Source organism: Hyperolius riggenbachi, chromosome 6 (assembly GCF_040937935.1).
Source record: "Hyperolius riggenbachi isolate aHypRig1 chromosome 6, aHypRig1.pri, whole genome shotgun sequence".
NCBI classification, from domain to species: Eukaryota; Metazoa; Chordata; class Amphibia; order Anura; family Hyperoliidae; genus Hyperolius; species Hyperolius riggenbachi.
Genome location: NC_090651.1, coordinates 272535493 through 272560034, shown reverse-complemented (window position 1 = coordinate 272560034; position 24542 = coordinate 272535493). Strand labels below are relative to the sequence as shown.

The 24542-nt window shown below is 43.5% G+C and overlaps 1 protein-coding gene across 1 annotated transcript; it reads right to left on the bottom strand.

Annotated features, from left to right (window-relative positions):
* On the bottom strand, positions 1-24024 carry LOC137521514 (myelin protein zero-like protein 3). The gene is made up of 6 exons (XM_068240871.1): positions 23640-24024; positions 17579-17745; positions 9904-10114; positions 8965-9127; positions 6233-6332; positions 1-2735 (listed from the first exon to the last, which is right to left on the bottom strand). Exons 1-6 carry the CDS (start codon positions 23698-23700, stop codon positions 2718-2720), a joined length of 720 nt encoding a protein of 239 aa, XP_068096972.1. The 5' UTR covers positions 23701-24024; the 3' UTR covers positions 1-2717.
* Positions 24025-24542: the final 518 nt, after the last annotated feature.

Here is a 24542-nt window from a genome sequence, read left to right as displayed (position 1 = left end):
GAGCCAATGAAAGCGGCTCCTGACCGGCTCACATGACTCTGCCGTCATAGAGACGGCAGAGTCTGTGTCCTGCGGGCCTCGGTGAGCAGCGTTGACGGCGGTTGCGGCGGGTACGTGCGGCGATTCGTCGGGATTCCGTCGTGATTGGACCAGCGGTCTCTGGTCTTTAAGTGCCCAGAGACCGCTGGTCCTTAAATGGTTAACCACTTGAGGACCACAGTGTTAAACCCCCTAAAAGGCCTTTTTTTGTACACAAAAGTGATTCCCCCCCCCCCCCTTTTCTCCCTACCAACAAAACTCTCTGTTGGTGGGGTCTAATCGCCTCCAGGTTTCCCCCAGGCACGCATCTCCTGCTCCGCTCTGCCCACCAAGCATGAGATGCGCGCAATTGCCTGCAAAACAGAGCCCCAGTACTTTATGCCAATTGGCGTTAGGCGGTCCTGGGGCTGCCGCCGCGGCCACGTCCATTGGCGTGACGCGGTCGGCTAGTAGTAAACCTGTTGTGTATTTACTCCCCTGATGACTTCATAAATACACTGTGCCAGCAGTGAATAAGCTTCTGGCATCAAGAAGATGCAGTCCTCAGTCACATCTCTTCACTACCTCCTTTGTGCCGTTCAGCACACAGGATAGTCTGGGGACATCTAATGGCCAAAAACTAAAAATACACCTACAGATGTTAATGATAAAATATACCCAGTATTAACCATTATAGTTATTGTTAAACAAAAAAAAGTGACAGCAAAAAAATAAAAAGAAATAAATAGTCACCTTAGGGTTTTTGTAATATGTATGTCATGAGGGTATATCTCTATAACTTTTGCAAATTAGGGCTTGTAATTATTGATCTAGTATAAAGAAAAGCAAATGGAAAAAATACACCTTTATTTCCAAATAAAATATTATCGTGATGCATTGTACTAGGGACACAATTTAAATGTAATAGCCGGGACAAATGGCCAAATGAAATGTGTTGGTTTGATCTATCTCAGCACATTTTATTTTAAAACTATAATGGCTGAAAACTGAGATGCCACTCACAACATAGTACCATTCATCAACACTGGCAGTGCAGGGATAAAATGCTCTAGGCGCCTGTGGTCCTTAACATTTCACACTGAGAAACTGATTAACGCAGCTCAGATAAAGACCGTTCCCTAAATTAGTCCTAGGGCTGACTTCCACCTTAAAGTGCATCTCCACTTTACCTAAGAACCAAAAACACTTAAATTAGCTCTGGACATTTCAAGTATTTTTAACAAGCTGTATTATACTGGCATACTGTACATGTGATTTCTCTAGTTTTTTTTCTCTAGTGACTGCTCTAGAGAATGCCAGTCAGCTGGTGCTGCAATGGAAGCGATTCTTCTAACTCCTGTGTACAATCCCCTCCTCCCCCCCTCAGCGTACCGATGGATTGGCTGAATCTCATCTCCCTCTGTAATGAGTGTGCATTGCAGGAAAGCTATACAATAAAGTGCCGTGACAAGATGCACAAGCATTACTGCATTGTGCAGACTTCATACCAAATGATAAAAACCAAGAGATGGGAGGGTTCATACTCCAACCCAAGTACGGTTGCCATGGTTTCCAACAAGTTTAGCAGATGGTTACAACAGCTGCAGACTGAAATTTAAGATTATATACTTATATATAAACTGGGATTTAGGGGGAAAAAAGTGGGCTCATGTCACACCTCAGTTTATATTAGGTTCCCTCTATCAGTCCTATGCCCCCAATAATGCTCAGTGCACAGCAGAGCACCACTACCAACCCCCCCCCCCCCCCCTTCCCATGTGGAGTGTGCATTAGGGAGAGCCCTGGAGAGGGAATGCTATAACTACCCCTCCTGCTGGCTCTCCTCTCTGTAGCCTCTGTCTCTGGGTACCAGCAGCTGTGTATTCTGCTGCTATTGTGTTCCTCCTCCTAGACCCCTTACTGGTATGGAGCTCAAGGCACTCCCACCTCTAGGACACTCTGCATACTGAGCACAGGGAAGCAGGACACCACAGGTGGCCAGGCAGGGAAGAGGGAGGCACTTCTTTGTAATTTGCACTTGCACTTGAATACATTGTGCTTCAGGGCTGGCTGGCAGCCAGGAAGTGGAGGACCACAATGTCAATGGAACTGGTAAGGGGATCAGAATAGCAGTGGAACCAATGAGGAAACAGATGTGCTAGTGGAAGTGATGGTGGATAATCCAAGGTCCCCTCGACTTCTAATCAAATACACCATTTTTACCTATTCTTTCAGTTAAAAACAGGCTTTTACTCCTATCAGTTTATATTCTGCTCTATTAGAGTAGATACGGTAGGCTATTAAGTTATTTTAGGCATCACATAGAATATAATACGTTCCCAGGGACCGCAGCCAGACCAAAAGAAAACACAGCCTGAATTGCGTAAATCCAACACTTGGTACACCCTGACTGCTGTACACAACACTGGCAAAACAAGACAAAACACATGACCTACATATTTAAAATAACATATGCAAAAACATACTTTTGGTTAGCTCCAGTTCTCCAGTATCTGAAGTCCAAAGCTGCTTCAAAGCACTTTAAATAAACAGATCCTAAAACCATTTATTAAAATGGAGAAAAGGCATGAAGTTCACTCGTTTCTTCAGAGTTTATAAAATATCTTCATGGTGTGTAGTGTGTCTTCTCAGTCCACACATGAGGCGTCCAGTCACATAAGAGACTTCAATGTGTTTCCTCAGTAATCATCAGCATCCTTAAAGAAAAAGATTTTTTTTATTGCACTAGCAAATAGGTGTCTATACAAGTGGTCTACAAAGTACAGAACATGATACATAGTTAAAGTGAACCTGTACCAAGTAAAAATATTAAATAAACACATTATGTATCTGCATATGAATATTACAAACTTACCTCACTGTCAGTCCTCTCAGAAGCTCACCATTTTCTTCTTACAACAATTCCATCCAGTTCTGACAAGATTTTGTCAGAACTGAATCATATCAGTTGCTTGGATAATTGAAGAAAATAAACCATCCATCAGGCACTGCAGTTGATTTGCATTTATTTGAAATTCAAGCGTGATGTAAATCACAGTATGAGAATTCCTTGTATTCAAAAGGCAAGTGCATTAGTCATAAGGAAACAAATTGTGCTAGGATGTCAGGGTCAATATTACTGCATGAGATAGATGTCTTACCATATCAGAGGGTGGCGGTGGTGGGTGCAGGGCACAAACGATAGCCTAACGGCCGTTTCGCATGGCAGTGCTTCTTCCGAGGCTGATCCACGATCAGGTGGATCATGCTAATGCACCTGCCTTTTGAATACAAGGAATTCACATACTGTGATTCACATCACGCTTGCATTTCAAATAAATACAAATCAACTGCAGTACCTGATGGAACTTGTTTCTTTTCTTCAATGATCCATGTTATATACATCTGTCAATAGCATCATGAGCTGATTGTTACCTCCTGTCTCCTGTGACAGGACTGTAGATCTCATAGTGCCAGTAGAATTCACTCTCTCCAAATTCATATCAGTTGCTGTCAGTTATAACGTAAAGGACAACTATTTGGGGAGTGATAACACAGGGTTACTGCTGCTTGGCCAGCAGTTGGATTTTCTCAGTTTTTCCACCTCCCAGTCCGACACCGCATGTGTATGTTTATACTGACTTTTCATTTTCAGTCCAGGTTTGCTTTAAAGAAAATCTGTAATGAAAAAAAACCATCTAGGGGATACTTACCTCACTCGGAAACAGAGGCTTCCCCCATCCTCCGGTGTCCCGGCAATCCAGCGCTGCAGCACCACAAACAGCAGTGAGGTAAATCTTTACCTACCGCAATCCTGCGCAGGCGCACTAGTGGCTCTCCGTTAGGGTTAAGGATGAAAATAGCCGAACCTGATCCGCGGATACGATTAGGTTGGTCTATTTCCACCTTACCTGAACGAAGAGCCGCTAGTGCGCCTGCGCAGGATCTGCGCACCCTTGTCAAGCCTTATTGAGAGACTTTTCGGGGGGCCATGAGATGCACACGACTGAGTTGCTGCATATTTTGTACACAAATGTATGCTTGTAAATGGACCAAGTGATTCCTCCTAATATGGAATTTGAGTGGTTCATTATCAAGCTGCCTATATTTGGATATACCATTTGCATAATCCTGCTTCAACTCACAATATGTATCAAAGTTGCCTAAGCAAAGAAAAAACAAACAAGTAGACTCCGTAAGGTACCACATGTAAGTGACAGGCCCATAGCACACTTTGAGCACAGGTCCCATGCACCATTGCCTTGCGTATTATTAAAAGTTAATGTGTGTCCGAAATGTAAATTAAGTCAAGCTGACAAGTTTCATTGTATCTGGAACTGTCCAGTAATTCAAAATTATTGGGATACGGTTTTAGGATATGCCAACAGAATAGATAAAACCAAAATACCAAAAGATCCTATGATTTTATTATTCAATTCCATTGCAAAAGAGAGTGATACAGTCAGACTCTCTACACTATTGCATGTGATATTTATAGCAGCAAGAAAAGTAATATACAACAGCTGGATTTATCCCACCAGTCCAACTATCTGGGACCTACAAGAGGAGCTAAGACATTTAATGGCACTGGAAAAGCTGGACGCTAGCCTCCACAAAGAAAAAGGCACCAAGACATTTTTCAAGAAATGGAAACCATTTATGTTGGATTCCTTGTCTGATGCGGACCGATGCAACATAATAACCCCCTTTAAATACACCACATGATACTTAAAGGCGCATATATTCCGGCACTCTAGGTCGCTTGGACTTTGGCGTTTGACCTACGAGTAAGCATATGGAACTAACAAGTGTTAAGATTAGAAAGAGTTAAACTTTTAGTTTAACACCAGAATGATCAGAGAGTGGTTGGGGGGGGGGGGGCTGGGGATAAGGGTATTGGGAGAGGGGGGGGGGGCTGGGGATAAGGGTATTGGGAGAGGGGGGGGGGCTGGGTATAAGGGTATTGGGAGAGGGAGGGGGGGAGGGCGGGGAAGGGTGGGTAGGGATGGGAATTCTTGCCATGTTAGTTATGCTGGTGCCTGTTGCACTGTTACCAATTATCTGTAATATTCTAGCCAACTGTGGAAAAAATATGCTCTTTTGAAATTTAATAAAAACACGTTTAAAAAAAAAAAAGTTAATGTGTTAATTTGAATTACTGTTCCAAGCTAGAATGCAGAATGAACAAACTTTTCCTATTAAAGAATGTAAAGGAGGCGAAGACTGCCGACGCGTACTTCTGTGTTCTTTCTCTCCTCAGAGGTATGGATCTGGTTGCTGGTCAAGATTTACACCAGTGATGCTGTTGCTATGTGTAGTAGCCACCCTACGCCTTACTGGTCATTACTTAAGGGCGGGGTTTTATGTGCAGCCAATAGTGAGGTGTCAGCATTTATATATGCTGGGAGCGCCACTTTTACCTCCATTCAGGATTACCAATTATTTCCCTCCATCCCTCAAAGCTCTGAGGGGGAAATTGTTTCACTGGAGGCTTTGTCACTCGCGTTGGGGTGGACAAGGTTTGGCGTGAAGAAAATGTTGCCCCTAGATAGGTATGTATTTGGTTGTTATTTAGCTATTGTTGAGTTAATTTATAATGGTTATTTTAAAAAAAAAATTGATTACCTTTTTTAAACCCCCAAAAAATGATTTGGCCTATTTCAACAGTAACATTTTAGGCACCGCATACAAGTTACCTCTCTTCTGCCACCCAACAATGCCCTCTGGTGGGAAAGAGATGGTACTACACTGCCTGCTATCTAACATGTTTTATAGCTACAGTCCTTGTACTGAGGTTTAAAGTACACCTGAAGTAAGATGGATATGGTGGCTGCCATATTAACATCTTTTTAAACAGTACCAATTGCCTGATGTCCGTCCAATCTCTTTGGTTGCAGTAGTGTCAGAATCACACACCTGAAACAAGCATGCGGCTATTTCAGTGAGACTTCAGTCTGTGCACCCGATTTGCATGCTTGTTCAGGGTTAGAGACAGAGGCTCAGCAGGACAGCCAGGGAATCTGCATTGTTTAAATAGAAAATACATAGGTCAGCCTCCATATCTCTATCAGTGTGCTTTAAAGCTGACCTTAACTCACAACTTCCTCTCTGCTCCAAAAAGACAAGCAACAGCATAACCACCGTTAAAGAAAAACATTTTTGTTACAACTTATAGAACTCCAATGGTTAATAATTATCAATAACACAGACTTACATCTGCACACCGTAAGCAGAGTCGCGTTAGGCATCCCGGTGGTTTTTCAAATGTAGAAGAGTGGTGAAGTGGCGCAGTTTCACTTTCATCATAAACACAGCTGTAAAAATAACAAACATTTTCACCCAATTGCCATTTTAACCACTTCCCCACCACAAGTTATTTCCCCCTTTAAAACCAGAGCAATTTTCACACATCACACTCCTCCCATTCATTTGCCAATAACTTTATTGCCACTTATGACACCAAAATGATCTGTACATTGTTTTTTTTCGCCACAAATTAGACTTTCTTAGGGTGGTACTTTTTGCTAAGAATTATTTCATTTTAGCTCCATTTTAAAAGGGAGTAAATAAAAAAAAAAGGTAATTTTCATTATAGTTTTAAAATAAAATGTGCTGAGATAAATAAAAATGACACATTTTATTTGCCCATTTCTCCCAGTTCTAACATTTAAATTGTGTCCCTAGTACAATGTATTGCGACAATATTTTATTTGGAAATAAAGGTGCATTTCTTCCATTTGTGTTTATTAATACTAGATCAATAATTACAAGCCCTAATTTGCAAAAGTAATAGTGATATACCTTCACAAAATACATATTAAAAAAGCCCCTCAAAAAAAAAAAAAAAACCCCTCAGGTAACTATGATTTTTTTTGTATGCTATCACTTCTTTTTTTTTACAATAATAATAACTATAGCTATACAGACAGGAGGGGGAAATAAGGGGTTAAAATAGGGTATTTTTTATTAACATCAGTAGGTGTATAAATGAACATTTTAGGTGTATTTTTATTTTTGGCCACTAGATTTCCCCATACTGTCCTGTGTGCTGAACGGCACACAGGCAGTAGTGAAGAGATGTAAATATCAGTGGCATCTCCTCGATTAGCAATCTGCCACGCGATGGTGGTCGGGTCGCTTGTTGCTGTAAACACCGCAGTACGTGTACCTATGCCCCCGGTGCTGAGGTGGAGTCCACAGGGGCATAGATACACCATACAGCGGTGGGGAACTGGTTAAATAATGTTTTTATTTATTATTCGGTTGATATTGTGTTTTGTACTTGTTCTGAAAGGTGGTGGTGGGGTTCTTAAAGTACATCTGAAGTGAGAGGGATATGGAGGCTACCATATTTATTTTCCTTTTAAACCAGTTGCCTGGCAGCTCTGCTGATATGTTTGGCATCAGTAGTGTCTGAACCACAAACCTGAAACAAGCATGCAGTTAAACTATTCCTACTTCAGTCAGATGCTTGTTCAGGGTCTATGGCTAAGGGAGCTAACGTGCCCATGCATGAAGTGAAGATGGGCAGATCGACCAAGAGACAGATCTCTCTTTAAACCAATGTGATCAGAAAGAGATTTGTTGGCTGCCCATAGACCGCAGGCCAAATTGACTTCAGAATGAAATCTTTCTGGAATCAGCCTAGTGACGCCACCTCGCCTCCCCAAATATTATATGTGCCCCCTGGTGTCCGTGCATTAAAATCATTTACCTGTCTACTGTCCTCCGAGTGTCCACTGTACTCCTGCATTGGCGCCCCACTTTGCTGCCATCGTTATAGCATGACATCACACATGAACCCCACGTGTCACACACACTATATGACGGTAATCACAAAGCAGGTGGTTTCGGCACATGGTGTCAGAGCTGGTGTTTAACACTGCAGAGGATATGAGCAGCAGCAGGGTGAGCTGTTATTTTGCTCACCCTGCACCCAGCTCACCGGTGGCAGGATAATATGTACGCCGGTAGTTACGTAGGACCCAAATGCAGAAGTACGGTGGACGCTTGCAGCCAGTGAGACGGGTAAAGTTTTTTTAATGCATTGGTACCAGGGGGCACATATAACATTTGGAAGGGACAGTGGCCTTGGGTTCCATCACGTTTGTCACTCCAGATATCGCACAGTTACCGCAGGGCACCACATCAACCACGTCGGCTCAAGATTTCCCAGCATGTCCGATCAATTCATTCAAGCAATTTCAGCCCGCAAATCAGTCAAATAATCAATCGAGCATGCTTGTTGCGGTGCCGATTTTCACCCGGTTCAATAATAATAATCAAATCGGATGGTCAATCAGCCGTCAAAGCGCTACATGTACAGCCACCTTTACAGACAGAGGCTAAGTGGGATAGCCATATAATCTGCATTGCTTGAAAATAAATAAATAGGACAACCTCCGTATGCCTCACAGTTCAGGTGTGCTGTAAAGTGGATCCGAGATTACCTTTTACTCATTGCATAATTGTGTTCCTTTCCTATGGTTTATAGGGCATTCCTCAAGCCAAATACTTTTTGTTGTTGTTTTAATACTCTAATTCCCTATAAACTAAATAAGCCACACCCACAGTTTTCAGAGAGCCTTGGCAGTAGCAAGGGCTCATGGGAGCTCAGTCTGGGCAGGAGGAGGGGGAGGTATTACTAGCCAGAGATTTCAGAGGCAGAGGGGAGGAGGGATTAGGTTTTTTTTCAGTCTGAGTGCTGATAGTGCAGACAAGCCTGCCTCTGTGTAATGTTTACAAACAACATGGCTGCTGTCATTGTATCACAGGAAGAAATAATCATATTATATTAAAGCAGTATGCAGACAGATTTGCTGTTTAAACCATCTAAACTGTACATAAGATATATAGACAAGTTACTTGTTACAGTTAGATGTTCATCTCGGATCCGCTTTAACAGCGTAAGTAAGACAGACTTTAACGATTGGTAGATTCACTCACTCTTGGGATGCTTCAATAGGAGACTTTTTAAGTTTCCGGCTCTTAGCTCTGTCCCTCTTGATCGCCCTTTTCATCCTCAGCAACAATATTACAGAAATCAATGCAGAGGGTATTAGCACAAATGCAGACAGCAAGATGGCTGTATTAAATTTAAAGCTTATGCCTGAAAAACATAAGAGACACACAAACAGGATTAACATTGACAAAAAAAAAAAAAAAAAAAAAAGCACAGGTTACTAATTTGCAATATTAAACACTATAAAGCCACCGCCACTGCTGCCGTCTGCCTCTCCGCCCTCAGGACACCCCCCCCATTTAGGCTCCCCCTGCCAGCAGCAGTACTGTCACCTGTCCGCAGACGTAAGTCCCCAGGGTCTGTGTTGTCGCTTCTTCTGGTGTCCTCTTCACTTCCTGTCCCATCCTGTGGCAAGTCGTGGAAACAAACAGTAGAGAGCGCTCTACTGTTTGAACTTCAGCTCGTCACAGGACGGGACAGGAATTGAAGAGGACATGGAGAAGAAGGCCAGCCGGAAGAAGTGACAGCACGGCCCCCAGGCACCCGCGCCAACCAGACAGGTGACATTATTGCTGCCGCTATGCTGAATTGGTCTTTGCTGAATCAAATGTCGCAAGCGATGCGCTCCTGACCCGTCGGCGATCGAGCAAAATTTTCTGTCTGGACCGATGGCCTAAATCGACCGATGTCAGATGGAAATCAACATTTGCTTTAACACACATCACAGTGATCGAATCTGCTGTATATCTATGGGAAATCGAGCTAGTGTATGGCTACCTTTAGACAAGTTGTGGTAGGTAGCGATGGAGTGGAAATCTATGCCAACAGAAGTCTGACACATACTCCAACATTTCCCTGCGCTATCAGAAACATACAAATCATGTTTTGGCGGGCATTCTATGAAGTGGAATCATGAGACTTACTTTCCAGAGTGACTGTGAGCTTCATCTCAGGCACGTTGCCATGGACATCTGGCGGGTTTCTCACTGCGCAGGAGAGTGTTCCATTATCTGTGAGTCTCAGGTCCTCCAGCCGGATGGAGGCATCTCCACGTGCCACGTTCCCCTCCCACGTAATACGATCCTTAAAGGGTCCGCTTGTTATTGGGTATGCTATTGACTGGTAATGCATAATCTAGGCATAGGGAAACGACAGAACCACTCAGATTCTGGTAATATTGGCAAAAGGTGACAAAAGCATAGATTAATCTTCCAAATACTGTATATGTATGAGCCTATACGGAGACACAAATATATTAAAGTGAACCCGAGGTCAGAGGGATATGAAGGTTGCTATATTTATTTCCTTTTAAACCATAGCAGTTGCCTGGCACCCTTGGCGATCTATTTGGCTGCAGTAGTGTGTGAAGTACACCAGAAACAAGTCTGCAGCTAGTCTTGTCAGACCTGACAATATTGTCAGAAACACCTGACCTGCTGTATGCTTGTTCAGGGGCTGTGGCTAAATGTATTAGAGGCAGAGGATCAGCAGTAAAAGCCAGGCTACTGGTATTGCTTAAAAAGAAATAAATATGGCAGGGTCCATATAACTCTCACCTCGGATTCACTTTAAGACAGCAAGCAACCCTTCCAACATATTAAATGTTTTATTTTGTATATTGATAAAAACATGAATGCAGTCTGTAAGCTCACAACACAGATGCAATACATATATGTGGATAAAGTCACCCGCCAAAGGAAATGTAATACTGCAGTCAGCCTTCTGACTCAAACAACTTTGCCACATTACATAGCCTGGAAGGTGAAACCGTAATTCAGTTCCAAGCCAACAGCCTGCTGGAAATTGTTACATAACCCCAGTCTTCTGATCAGTTATCCATGACACAGGAAGCGGATATAAGACACAGCAGTTTCACCTGTTTGGTTAGGCAATTCCTCTGATATTTAAAACATTTCACACTACATATACATAGTTATTTGGGTTGAAAAAAGACATACGTCCATCAAGTTCAACCAGAGAACAAAGTACAACACCAGCCTGCTCCCTCTCATATCCCTGTTGATCCAGAGGAAGGCGAAAAACCCTTACAAGGCATTGTCCAATTAACCCCAAAAGGGAAAAAATTCCTTCCTGACTACAGATGGCAATCAGATAAAATCCCTGGATCAACATACATCACTGGGCATTACTTAGTAATTGTAGCCATGGATGTCTTTCAATGCAAGGAAAGCATCTAAGCCCCCTTTAAATGCAGGTATAGAATTTGCCATAACTACTTCCTGTGGCAATGCATTCCACATCTTAATCACCTTAATGTAAAGAACCCTTTCCTAAATAAATGGCTAAAACATTTTTCCTCCATGCGCAGATCATGTCCTCTAGTCTTTTGAGAAGGCCCAGGGACAAAAAGCTCACCCACCAAGCTTTTATATTGCCCTCTGGTGTATTTATACATGTTAATTAGATTCCCTCTAAGGCGTCTTTTCTCTAGACTAAATAAACCCAGTTTATATAACCTTTCTTGGTAAGTGAGACTTTCCATCCCACGTATCAATTTTGTTGCTCGTCTCTGCACCTGCTTAAAACTGCAATATCTTTCCTGTAATGTGGTGCCCAGAACTAAATTCCAAATTCCAGATGTGGCCTTACTAGAGAGTTATAGAGGAGCAATATTATGCTAACATCTCGAATTTTTATTTCCCTTTTAATGCATCCCAACATTTCATTAGCTTTAGCTGCAGCGGCTTGGCATTGAAAACCATTTTTTAATTTGTTGTCGATGAGTACTCCTAAGTTTGATGTCCCCAACTGAATCCCATTTATTTTGTATGGTGTTAGACCATTGGTACAGTCAAAATGCATGACTTTACATTTTTCAACATTGACTTTCATCTGCCATTTATGCCATATAGCCATCCTATCCAGATCCTGTTGCAATATGTCACTATCTTCCAGAGAGTTGATGATTCTGCATCATCTGCAAAAATAGCAACATTGCTTTTTACTGCATCTACTAGGTCATTAATAAATAAATTGAAGAGCACTGGACCCAGAACAGACCCCTGTGGGACCCCACTGCTAACAGTCACCCATTTTGAGTATGATCCATTGACCACAACTCTTTGTTTTCTGTCCATTAGCCAGTTCCCTATCCATGAACACAGACTCTTCCCCAGTCCTTGCATCCTCAACTTTTGCACCAGACTTTTGTGTGGAATAGTGTTGAAGGCCTTTGAGAAGTCCAAGTATATCACATCTACAGCATTTCTAATATCCATATTATCATTCACTACCTCATAAAAGTTGAACATGTTAGTCAAACCGGACCTGTCTTTAGTAAACCCATGCTGATGCTGAGAAATAAGAGTATTTTCTAGTATGAAGTCATGTATAGTATATCTTAGTAACCCCTCAAATAGTTTGCATACAACTGATGTTAAGCTTAAAGGTCTATAATTTCCTGGATCTGATTTTTTGCCCTTCTTAAATAATGGTAAAACATGGGCAGTACGCCAATCCCCTGGGACTCTGCCAGTTGAAAGAGAGTCACAAAAGATAAGATAAAGGGGTTTATCTATAACTGAACTTAATTCCCTTAGGACCTGAGGATGCATGCCATCTGGGCCAGCTGCCTTGTCTATTTTTAATTGATTTAGTCTTGCCTTCACTTCTTCCTGCGTTAAGTATTTAATATTACAATTGGAAGATTGAGACTCTTCCGCCTCTGTAGTTTGCAACAGTGCTGTTTCCTTTGTGAAGACAGAAGCAAAGAAAGCATTAAATAACTCTGCCTTACCTTGGTCATCCACCATTGAGTTCCCACCCTTATTCTTTAGGAGTCCAATACAGTCAACTTTTCTTTTTTATGCTGGATACACACCATGCGTTTCCGCGTTCGATGCATCCGTCGATACGCATCGATTCGATTATTTTCGACATGTCCGATTCAAGCTTCGATGGATCGTTAGGTCGATTTGCCATACTTTACATGGCAATCGACCTAAAAATCATCGAAATGCGTTCTGAAATGCTCGGAAATAATCGAATCGACGCGTATCGGCGGACGCATTCGACGCGGAAACGCATGGTGTGTATTCAGCATTAGAGTTGATGTACTTGTAAAACTTCTTTGGGTTGGATTTGATATCCCTAGCGATTTGATTTTCAGCTTCAATCTTTGCCAGCCTAATTTCTTGTTTACAACTTTTATTGCACTCCTTATAATTGCTTAATGCAGCCTCGGTCCCCTCCTGTTTTAGGACCTTATAGGCATTCTTTTTCCCCTTCACTTTATCTCTAACCTTTCTATTCATCCATAGAGGCCTTTTTTTTATTCCTAGACGTTCTGTTTCCATATGGGATATACATATTACAATATTGATTGAGAATAAGTTTAAAAGCTTGCCATTTCCCTTCAGTGTCCTCCCCTTGTAGTACATTATCCCAGTTCACCAAACTTAGTGCCTGCCTGAGTTGTGATCACTATTTCCCAAATGTTCTTGAACCTGCACATTTGATACGTTATCTGGTCTATTTGAAATCATCAATTCCAGTAACACACTGCCCCTAGTTGGTTCCGTTACCATTTGAGTCAGGTAACTGTCCTGTAGTGATGACAGAAATCTGCTGCTTTTACCAGAATGGGTAGCCTCAATACTCCAGACAATGTCTGGAAAGTTGAAGTCACCCATAACTATGACCTCATTTTTACTTGCAGCTTTTTCAATCTGCTGTAGTAATTGCAGTTCTGCAGCTTCATGAATATGTGGTGGCCTGTAGCATGCCCCAATAAGCAATTTTATTTCGACCATGAATATTTACCCAAACGGACTCCACATCTTCACAATCTTCATCCATCTCATCGTTCCGGACAGCTTTAAAAGAGTTCTTAAAGAGACAAACCCCTCTACCTTTTTACACTGTTCTATCCTTCCTAAACACATTGTATCCCTCTAAATTCGCTATCCAGTCATGGCTTTCATCCATCCATGTCTCAGTTATTCCCACAATGTCATATCCTTTGTCATTCAGAATGAAGTCTAGTTCGTCTATTTTATTTGCAAGGCTCCGAGCATTGGTTACCATGCACTTTATATTTTTACCACCACATTTTCCAATTTTGGTTACATGAAATGGGCTACTTGAAGTTTTACCAACCTCCTTAATCTTTACACTGTCCCCACCCCCCTCTCCACCCCCCATAATGCTAGGCTCCCACTGTATTTTTACCTTATTTTGTCTACATATTGAGACTTTACCCCCCTCCCCCCCGCCTCCTAACAGATCCTAATTTAAAATCTCCTTCAACCGATTAGCCATCTTCTCCCCCAATGCAGCTGCACTCTCCCCATTAAGGTGCAGCCCATCCCTGCTGTAGAACCTGTAGCCGACTGCAAAGTCTGCCCAGTTCTCTAGGAACCCAAACTCCCTCCTTCCTGCATTAATTTCTCAGCCACTTATTTAACTCCCTAAGCTCCCTCTGTCTCTCAGATGTAGCACGTGGCACTGGCAGTATATCAGAAAACACCACCTTGGAGGTCTTCTCTTTAAGTTTATCTCCAAGTACCTGAAAATCATTTTTGAGGACCTTCCATCCCCCATTAATTTTGTCATTGGTGCCAATGTGTACCATGACAGCTGGGTCTTCCCCAGCCCCACCCAATAATCTGTCAATTCTTTCCGCTACATGCCGAACCCGAGCACTCAGGAGACAACAGACTGTATGGCATTCACGGTTTCTTCGACAGATTACCCTATGTGTGTGCCTAATAATCGAATCCCCTACCACCAATATCTTTCTAGCCTTAGCTGCACTCCTATTCCCTTTCTCGTTGCAGCGGTCTGCCCCTTGGTTGCTAAGGGACACATCCTGCAGCAGCGTTGCTACTCCAGAATCATCCTCCCCAATATTACGCAAACAAGCATACTTATTAGGGAGGGACAACTCGGGACTAGCCTCCCTGCCACTTTTTCCTCTAACCCTTTTAACTGTGACCCAACTAGCGGCTGCCTCTGCTTCTTGCTCCGGCTGTACTCCACCCACCTCATCTTCACCGGTTCCCTCCAGTGTCTGGATCGTGAGATCCAAGCTCTTCTCCATGTTGTGTATGCATCTCAGTGTTGTGTATGCGTCTCATTTAGCTGTGACTTCAGCCTCTAACTGAGCAACACGCACACACCCAGGTCAACAGTAAACACCCTCAATCTGCTGATCAAGGCATGCATACATGTTGCAGGATGTACACTGTACTGCATTGTCTAACATGATGACTATTGTGTGGGGAAAAATTACTTAAATTAAACTGTGGTGGTAAAAGATGAAGCGGGAGAGTGAGTGAAGTGGGGGTGGAGGAGAGGGAGAGTGAGTGAAGCTGGGGTGGAGGAAAGGAAGAGTGAGTAAAGCTGGGGTGGAGGAGAGGTTATGGGAGGGGGTCAGCTAACCTGCCATTGTTTCCTAGGACAGGAAGGGGTGTGCCATTTTTTCCTAGGACAGGAAGGGGTGTGCCATTGTTTCCTAGGAGACGGAGGTGTTGGAAAGCACTGTGTTTGGGAAAGCAAAACCTTCTCATGACCCCCACAGTAGGAATTTGTGTCCATGGGGGAATAGGTTGGGTTAATGAATCATTCATGAATAATAATAATAATAATAATAATAATGATGATGATGATGTGGGACAGAAAACGATTGTTCCTCAACATCTATGCTCAGTTGTACACTGTAGTTAATTAAGCAAGTTACCAGGTTGGTTAACGTGTAGAGGAACTAAAGGAGTCCATAACCTCTACACTAAAAAATGATGCAGTGTACGGTACATAACCAAGTACACATTCAAAAAGTAAGACCAAAAAAAAAAAAAAAAGATAGAGGCAGATAATATATAATACAATTCCTGCAGCCAAGTGTACATACAGAATGACTGATAAACGGCAGAAATAGTAAAAAAAAAACAAAAAAAACGCTGTGGATGAATGAGGGTGGCCTAATAGCCCGAAACAGGACCTGTATACCAGCAGTACTAGATGCAAAACTAGCTACAGGGATATACATATAAATTAATTGCAAGGCCCGGTCCACTTCCCTTAAAATGTACCTGAGACGAAGGGGAAGAACATTTTTATACATACCTGGGGCTTCCTCCATCCCCCTCCGCAAAGATCGCTCCCTCGCCCCGGTCCAAAGCATCTTAGATGCTCCGGTAGCAGCCCTGTTCTCTGCAGCCAGTCGGTGGTCAGTCGGCGCAGGTGCAGTGCGGCAAACCGCTCTCCCCCTTCTCACTGAGTGTACTGCGCCTGCGCAGTAGTATTGAGCAGGCGCAGAATGCTCCCGGCATCAGGAATGCAGCAGAGTGGGTGAGAGTGGCAGGGCCTCGCATGCGCAGTATGCCTGACTAGCCGCGGAGAAGGGAGCTGCTACTGGGGGATCTAGGAGGCTTAGGAATGTGCCAAAGGAGCGATCTGTGCAGAGGGGGCTGGAAGAATCCTCAGGTATGTAAAAAAACTTTTCTTCCCCCTCGTCTCAGGTACATATTAAGTCTGAAATCCGAAAAAAATATATACTCCTTGCAATACAACACTACAATCAACATGTCAACAGCAAGTTGCTCAATTCAAAGATAGTTGTGTTGTGAAGTACCGTAAGTGGTGGGACTAGCATCCTACCTAATAATAGGCAAGTGACCCTGCGTCTGTGCGTGTCAGTGCTTTTTAGCACTGCGCATGTGCAGGAACAAGACGCAGAGACACTGAGCCGGAGGAGGATGGGGCCAGAAGGGGCGGTCGTGTGTGTGCGCACGGCGGATTACTGACAGACCTAGCGCACAAGTAAGTGTATGAGTATCCATATTCTGCATGTCCATACTCTCCGACTGTCATTTATGCTTTGGAAATGCACTTTCAAAGACTTTTTGAAAAAACTACACTAGTCCCTATCTACACGTCACATCGTGAACTCACAAAACCATTGCAGAGAAAGTTGTGGTTTTAAACAAGTTTGTGAACATTGATATTTTTGTTGAATGCCTATTTGTATACAATTGTTTACCTAATAAAGTAATTTTTCATTATTGTATTTGTTTCTGGAATGCAAGTATGACATTACTTTGTTGTTGCACTTTAGATCAGCGTTGTATGCTCCATGAAAACTCCTAGTTTCCAGGTGTTGCTTTCCTGCATAATTTGAAATTGTGGTCCTAGGAAAATGTGTGTACTTATTTGGCAAGATAGGGTTACTCATTGGATTGATCCCTTATTGGGGTTATAAGATAGCACCATAAACCCTCATCACCAGCCCCTGTGCACCACAATCGCCCCTGGTGTGAACCAGCCCTATGAGAGGAAGATTTACTGATTACCTTGTAAGGCCCTCCATAATTTGCTGGTAACTATCGCCAAAGAGGACCCTAAAAACTTTTGGGGTCTCTCTCTGCTTTTTACCAAAAAGAGAGGGCTAGCATGGCTTCTGTAGGGAACCTCCCCCACTTCAGAAAACAAATGGTGCTGAGCCTTATCACAACATTTTGCACGTGAATAAATCTCACATCAGTGATAATGAATCAGGCATCCAGTAAGATGCAGAACCCTGAGGTAATTGGGTGCAGGGTACCACAGCCTACCTGACCCAACAGCTATGTAACTTACTGTAAAAAAAGCACCTCCTCCTAAAGGACGATATCGCCAGTCCACAGTTACATCTTTAGAAACAGGATCAATTGAGGAGAAGCTGCACCACAACTTGACTGACTGTCCCACAATTCCATATGATGCTTTGTCCATTCGGATATCTATGGAGAGCACATCGTCGATGCCTAACCAAAAACAACAATAAGGCAGACAATAATAAGGTATGACTTTCACATACACGTCATGAAAGAAAAAAAAGTATTTTATACCGTTTAAATAGATAAATGTCGAACATACAGTGTAATATTCCCAAGCAGCGCCGGCCCTAGACTTTTTGCCGTCTGAGGCAAATTTTGAAAAAATTATTGCTGTGTAAAACCTCCTCCCCAGTATAGCCCCCTCCACAGTAGCCAGATATTCCCGCAGTACAAGTCAGCCTACCTCCACATAGCCAGATGTGCCCCAAGGATGATACAGCTGTGTCTCAAGACTCCACTAGATAGCATCATAGATATGAGACACAGCAATTGCCACACAGGAAGAATCCCTGATCATTGTTTGTTCAGGGTCTATGGCTAAAAGTATTAAGCCACACACACGCATGACTAAAGTCTGCCGATAATGACCGCCTCAGCCAATAGTCAGGCATGTGTACAGAGGCCGACTGTCCCTCCACAAAACATCCGTCCAGCAGATCAACTTGTCTGAGCAACTTGTCCGAGGGATGCCACTCCATCATCCCTCTGCCCACTGCATAGCAACGGAACCCTGACTCCGCATCTGTACAGGCACAGGGAGGTGACATTTATCAAAAAGTGTGTACGCAGATAAGCAGGGCAAATGGTATTTGTGGTGAACATTACGGAAAGTCGTGCGTAATCGCCAACGATTTTCGTATGGTCCAGCACCATTACTGTCAGTCCTGTGTAAATGTACAATAGATGGCTTTTTCCTCTCTTCTCTTAAAAGCAGAGTACAGTAACTTCCACCATGTCCTGTGAGGTCAGCAAGGAATTTCACACCTGGCTCAACCTCCTGCCGAGGACCATTTCCTGCCACAGCTCTCTCCCAAAAGCCAGATCGAACTGGCCAGATAAGAGCTCCCTCCAAAACCTTACACTCAGACAAAGGAAACTTTAATGTATTTGTATTTCAAAATAGGCTTGTCAAGGAAAGACAAAAAAATACATATTCTGATACCCATAAAGCAGTTCTATCATTCATCCGAATTACAGTTTCCCAACTGTCAGGGGTCAGTCAGGAAACTGCTTTATTCAACCTGCGTAGAGTGAATGCGGTAGAATAGGCATGTGTAGCCTCATTTGATACAGGGTCGCCGGCCACTTATGAATATAGCCTCGGATTTGCGATGCGCCACTCTGGGCCGGAGTCACACCGATTATTAATAAAGGTTACATTTTCTTGCTCTGAGTCTGGGGGTGGCAACCTTGCTGCCAGGAGATAACCCCGCCTTCCCTCCACCTAGTTTGGAGGTAACCCAGCCCCAATTCTAAGACTGTATAAATATGGGGCCAGCAGAGCCCGCCCCTGTCTTTCATAATTTCATCTGCTTAAGAAGAGCTTGTAGCATGCGTTCAAGGAGGACTGAACCCATGCTGTGTTTCAAGGACTCTTAACATTAATGCCTACTTTAACCTGGACTGCTCAGCCGTAACTAAGTAAGAACTTTCTAATTTTATCACTTCTATTTTTAAGCTGTGTGTATATGTTAATTGGTGTATATAACTGTATGTAATGCATTTTTGCTATTAAACGTTTTAAAAATTATTTAGCGGTTATGACCTGTTGCTGAACATACATAATCGTACCCATTCTCCTGAAACCGCTATCCTGTGTTTAATAGAAGTGTACCTTTATAACCCGTATGCGTGAATCCGGCTCAGATAGTCAGAGCTGACACAGATTCCTGCATACTGCAAAGGGTTAACAGAGCTTTCTCAAAGTATTAGCATAATTACAGTAGCGGGCTGTGTAACCCGCTTGGTGGCAGATCTTTGAATTGTATGTGTGTGGTGAATCCGTTGGCGTCTAAACGCTCCCTCTGCGAGTCAGTTCATCAAACTGCGAAGTCAGGTTTACGTTTCGTGATAAGCAAAATGACAGTGTGAGAGGATTGACCCCATCCGCAGACCGGCCTTGCGGTCTGTGACAGTATTGTTTAAGAGAAAATAAATATGGCAGCCTCCATATCCCTCTTACTTCAGGGGTGCTTTAATTCTCATACCCACAGTGCAACAAATTCACATAAAGTTGAATTTTGAAGTGTACCTGAAGGGAAAAAAGTGCCCCAAATAGATAGTTAGCCAAGTAGAGGAAAGTCTCGGATAATCCACAGGCCTCCACAGTCCTCCTTCACCTCGCCTTTCCAGCACTGGCACCCCCTAATGCTCCTCGAGGAGGGCTTGTCGATGGAGCTTGGCCGCAATGCTCAGACAGTGTGCGCCTGCGCAGTAGCATGGAGCCAAACAGTCTAGGCTTTTTCCGATGAGCCCGAGCAGCAGATCCTCGCTACTGAGCAGGCACGAAACATCATGCAGCTGCACAGTGGAGCCGTGTTAGTGTACTATAGGAGTGTGGCTGCCAACTTTTTAGCTTCCTATCGTTTAATCAGTGGTTGGGAGGAGGAATTGGGAACCCTCTGGAGGATTCAGAGGCTTCCCTCTACCGAGGTAAGTATATACCTTTTTCCTGAGGATCTCACAGATTTGCTTTAAAGTGAACTGAGCACCTCTAATATTTTTTTTTTCAATGAACCTTCCCATATGGGAGGCCAGTAATACAGTAATAGTGTGTCCTTGGGTGAGAGGGTGGAGGTCGGGGTTAAAAGCATTATTTACCTATGGGAGGCTCCAGTGGTCTCTCCTCTATATGGTGGTCACCATTTCCTCGGTACAGTGCTGTATTTTCTTTTTCCAGGGTCGGCAGCCGTGTATGTCCAACGCAAGGCATGCTGGGAGATATAGTCCATGGATTTGAGTACAGAGATGTACTCACATCCCCCGCCAGGCAATCACTGCAATGCATGCCGGGAGATGTAGTCCATGGATAAAGGTAGATGTACTCACATCTCCCGCCAAGCAATCACCACAATGCATGCAGGGAGATGTAGTCCGTGGGTATGAGTAGAGATGTACTTACACCCCCTGCCAAGCAATCACTGTAATGCATGCCCAGAGATGTAGTCCATGGATATGAGTACAGAGATCTACTCACATCTCCCACCAAGCAATCACCGCAATGCATGCCGGGAGATGTAGTCCATGGATATGAGTAGAGATGTACTTACACCCCCTGCCAAGCAATCACTGCAATGCATGCCGGGAGATGTAGTCCATAGATATGTGTACAGAGATCAACTCACATCCCCTGCCACGCAATCACCGCAATGCATGCTGGGAGATGTTTTCCGTGGATATGAGTACAAAAATGTACTCACATCCCCCGCTGTGCAATCGCTGCAATACATGCCGGTCATTGCATTGTGACAGGTGTATGACAGGAGATGCAGCCCGCTGAACCTGGTAAAAAAGTGCCACAAGAGCAGCCCCCTGCAGATAAGAAATGCTCCTCACCCCAACCCACGCCATCCTTAATGGCACTCTGTTATGAACCTACCTTATGGGGAGGTACATTTGAAAAAATAATTTAATTTGAGGTGCTAAGCTCAGTAGTAACCAGCTATTATTAGTAGATCTATGCTGTTTGGATGTGGGTAGATTTAAGGCCTGTCATTTAACAGTAAAGGCCCATACACACGTCTGATTTTTGCGAACGACGGGTCCGCCCGGCGGATCGCTCAAACTCAGTCTTATCACGCGAACGACAGTCTGTACATACGCCCGATTTAGCGGGCGAACGACTGAACGATGGGACGTTCAAACGACCCATCGTTCGCAAAAATCAGACGTGTGTATGGGCCTTTAGCTGCAATTTAATTAAACGCACAAAGCACAGTGCAGAACTGACCCATTTACACTTCCTCCATTCCCATCTCACTGCTGCTTGCATGAGCACCAAGTTAGGAAGCATAGTAATGCAAATGTCTACTGATAATAGCCTCTTACAAATCAGATAACATTCTGTAAAGAAGTAAGCAACACACACACGCAGAATCAACATCACCTGTAGCAATCATGGTCAATCATTAGGATGACACTGCAAGAAACTGGCATTGTACAGATACATCGCTTGAGAACAGCCAAACTGCATGTACTGTTCAATTGAGAGGGGAAGAGGGACAACAGGGCAGCACACAATAGAAAGGTCTCCAGCAGGCAGGTAAGCACCAGAACAACACGTTCTTTCTTAAAGGATAACTGTAGTGAGAAGTATATGAAGTCTGCCATATTTATTTCCTGTTAAACAATACCAGTTACCTGGCAGCCCTGCTGGTCTATTTGGCTGCAGTAATGTCTGAATAACAATGGAAACAAGCATGCAGCTAGTCTTGTCAGAAACACCTGATCTGCTGCATGCTTGCTCAGGGTCTATGACTGAAATGATTATTCCTAATACACACAATGACATTTTCTGGCAGATTTCTTGATAGATCGATTATTTCCAGCATGTCCGATCTATTTTCCGATCAATTTTCCATTCACTTCTATGGAAAATGCTGTAAATAATCGATCTGGCAAGAAATCTCATTGTGTGTACCAGGCATTAGAGGCAGAGGATCAGCAGGACAGCCAGGCAATTGGTATTACTTAAAAGAAAATAAATATGGCAGCCTCCATATCCCTCTCGTTACAGTTATCCTTTAAGTGTCGTTTATGGAGATTTAACATTATTGATCACTGATACACACACTAGATTCCTGGCTGAGATGACTCCAAGATCCCTCTAGCTTTAAAGTGTACCCTAGACCAGTGTTTCTCAACATTTTATTGGTAGGTACCCCTTTTAAAACCCTGTACTCACCAAGTACCCCCTAACATAGCAAACATTATCACAAGTACCCCTTTACAATTATATATGGAATCGTTGTACTTGATAATTTGTTCTAAACAATTTCCAAACATTTACTATTGCTTTTATTTAACTAAAACACTAATTTGGTGGTGTTTAAATAAGATGTATCATTTTCTAAAACTCTTAATTTTTTTATTCTTGGTTAAGTATATAAAGCCCAAGTACCCCCTGGAACCATCAGAAGTACCCCCTGGGGTACGCGTACCACACGTTGAGAACCTAGGCCCTAGACGGAGGAAAATAAAAGTTTTTAACATACCCGGGGCTTCCTCCAGCCCCATGTGCACGGATCACTCCCTCGCGACGGTCCAGCCCTGTTCTTCGTGGCCAGTCGGCACAGTGTGGCTGCTCTCCCCCGTCTGGGAACTTTCTGCCCAGCACAGTAGTACTGCGCAGGTGCAGAACACTCCCAGTAGGGGGGCTTGCTCGGCCCTGCCGCGGAATACGCCTGACTGGCTGCAGAGAACAGGCTACTACCAGAGGATCTACGAGGCTTAGGACCACCGCGAGAGAGCTATCTGCATGGAGGGGGCTAGAGAAAGCCCCAGGTATGTATAAAACCTTTATTTCCCCTCGTGTCAGGTTCACTTTAAGCTGGCCATACACTAATTGTCACTCAACTTTTTATTTTCCTTTGATTTTACGATCTCAATTACGATTGACATTAAAATTGATATTACAATCAATAAATTTTGCCCCCAAGTAAAACCAACATTGCAGATCCATCTTTCAATCAATTATTATTGGCTTAATATATGGCTTGACAATGAGTTCCAACTTTTCTACTGCCTCTATATTATAAGCTCTCTATTCAGTTGTTACTGCTCACTGTGGTGTCTATATTAATTTCCCTGAAGAAGAGGAGGATTTTATATACACGACTCTCAGCGTTATTCATGGAGAATGGGGCAGGGTTGTATGGGGACAGGTGCCACAGAAGCTTTGCTATGGAGCCCCTGATGTGTAGTTCAGCCACTTATAAGAATGTTTACATGTGTGAGTTACATGATCCTGCTGCCGAGTGTGAGACTGTCACCAGGACGAGCAGTCATGTGACAGCGAGGCCAGGCAAAGAGTTTCCACTCACCCATCAGCAGCACTAGAAGCCTCCATACCGCGGTGCCCCGCCGCCGAGGTGACACCATCATTCTCTATACAGTCAGGTCTTCCTTGTCCCCACTCCGGTCCGACAGGTGAGGCGAGTCACAGACAGGAAGTGAAGCGTGAGCAGCCCGGCCTCCTCTGTGGCGTGCAGGTGATTCACCCCGGCAGGCGTGGTGTCCTCCTCCTCCGGGGTGACCCGAGTGACACGGCGCTACCTGAGGGACGCGCTGTGCAGTACAGCGGGAGGCGGTGTATCATGGCAATGAGGTGTATACGCGATTGTATGTATGAAGTTGCATCCCCCCATCCGGATACACAGTTTGTGTTCTCTTACCAGTCATCCATTAACATCGTGTTTACTGAGCTGTTGCAGAACAACTGAGACTGAGTGCAAGTTTTAAAGTCTCCTCCCAGCTCTCTCCTCCAGTCTATTTATACATTTGTAGGAACACGTCTTGCAAGTTTATTTTATTTACGAAGAAAAGCACGTGTCACAGTTCACTGGATGCACGTTCATATATAGGGATAGTCAATGAGATGCAAATAATATTGAGTTAATTCCATGCAGCTTAAAAGAGAAACCATAACCAAGAATTGAACTTCATCCCAATTAGTAGCTGATACCCCATTTCCCATGAGCAATCTTTTCCTTTTCACAAATGGATCATCAGGGGGCTCTGTATGGCTAATATTGTGGTGAAACCCTTCCCACAGTGTGATGTCAGGACCATGGTTCTGACATCACACTGTGGGAGCCTTATTGAATTGTGGGAAATAACAGCTGTTTACAACTGCCAAAAAAACAAGCAGCATCTCCTTCCACTGACATCACCTGCCAGCAGTAAAAATGTCACCATGTGATAAATGTCAGAATGTAAATCAGGGA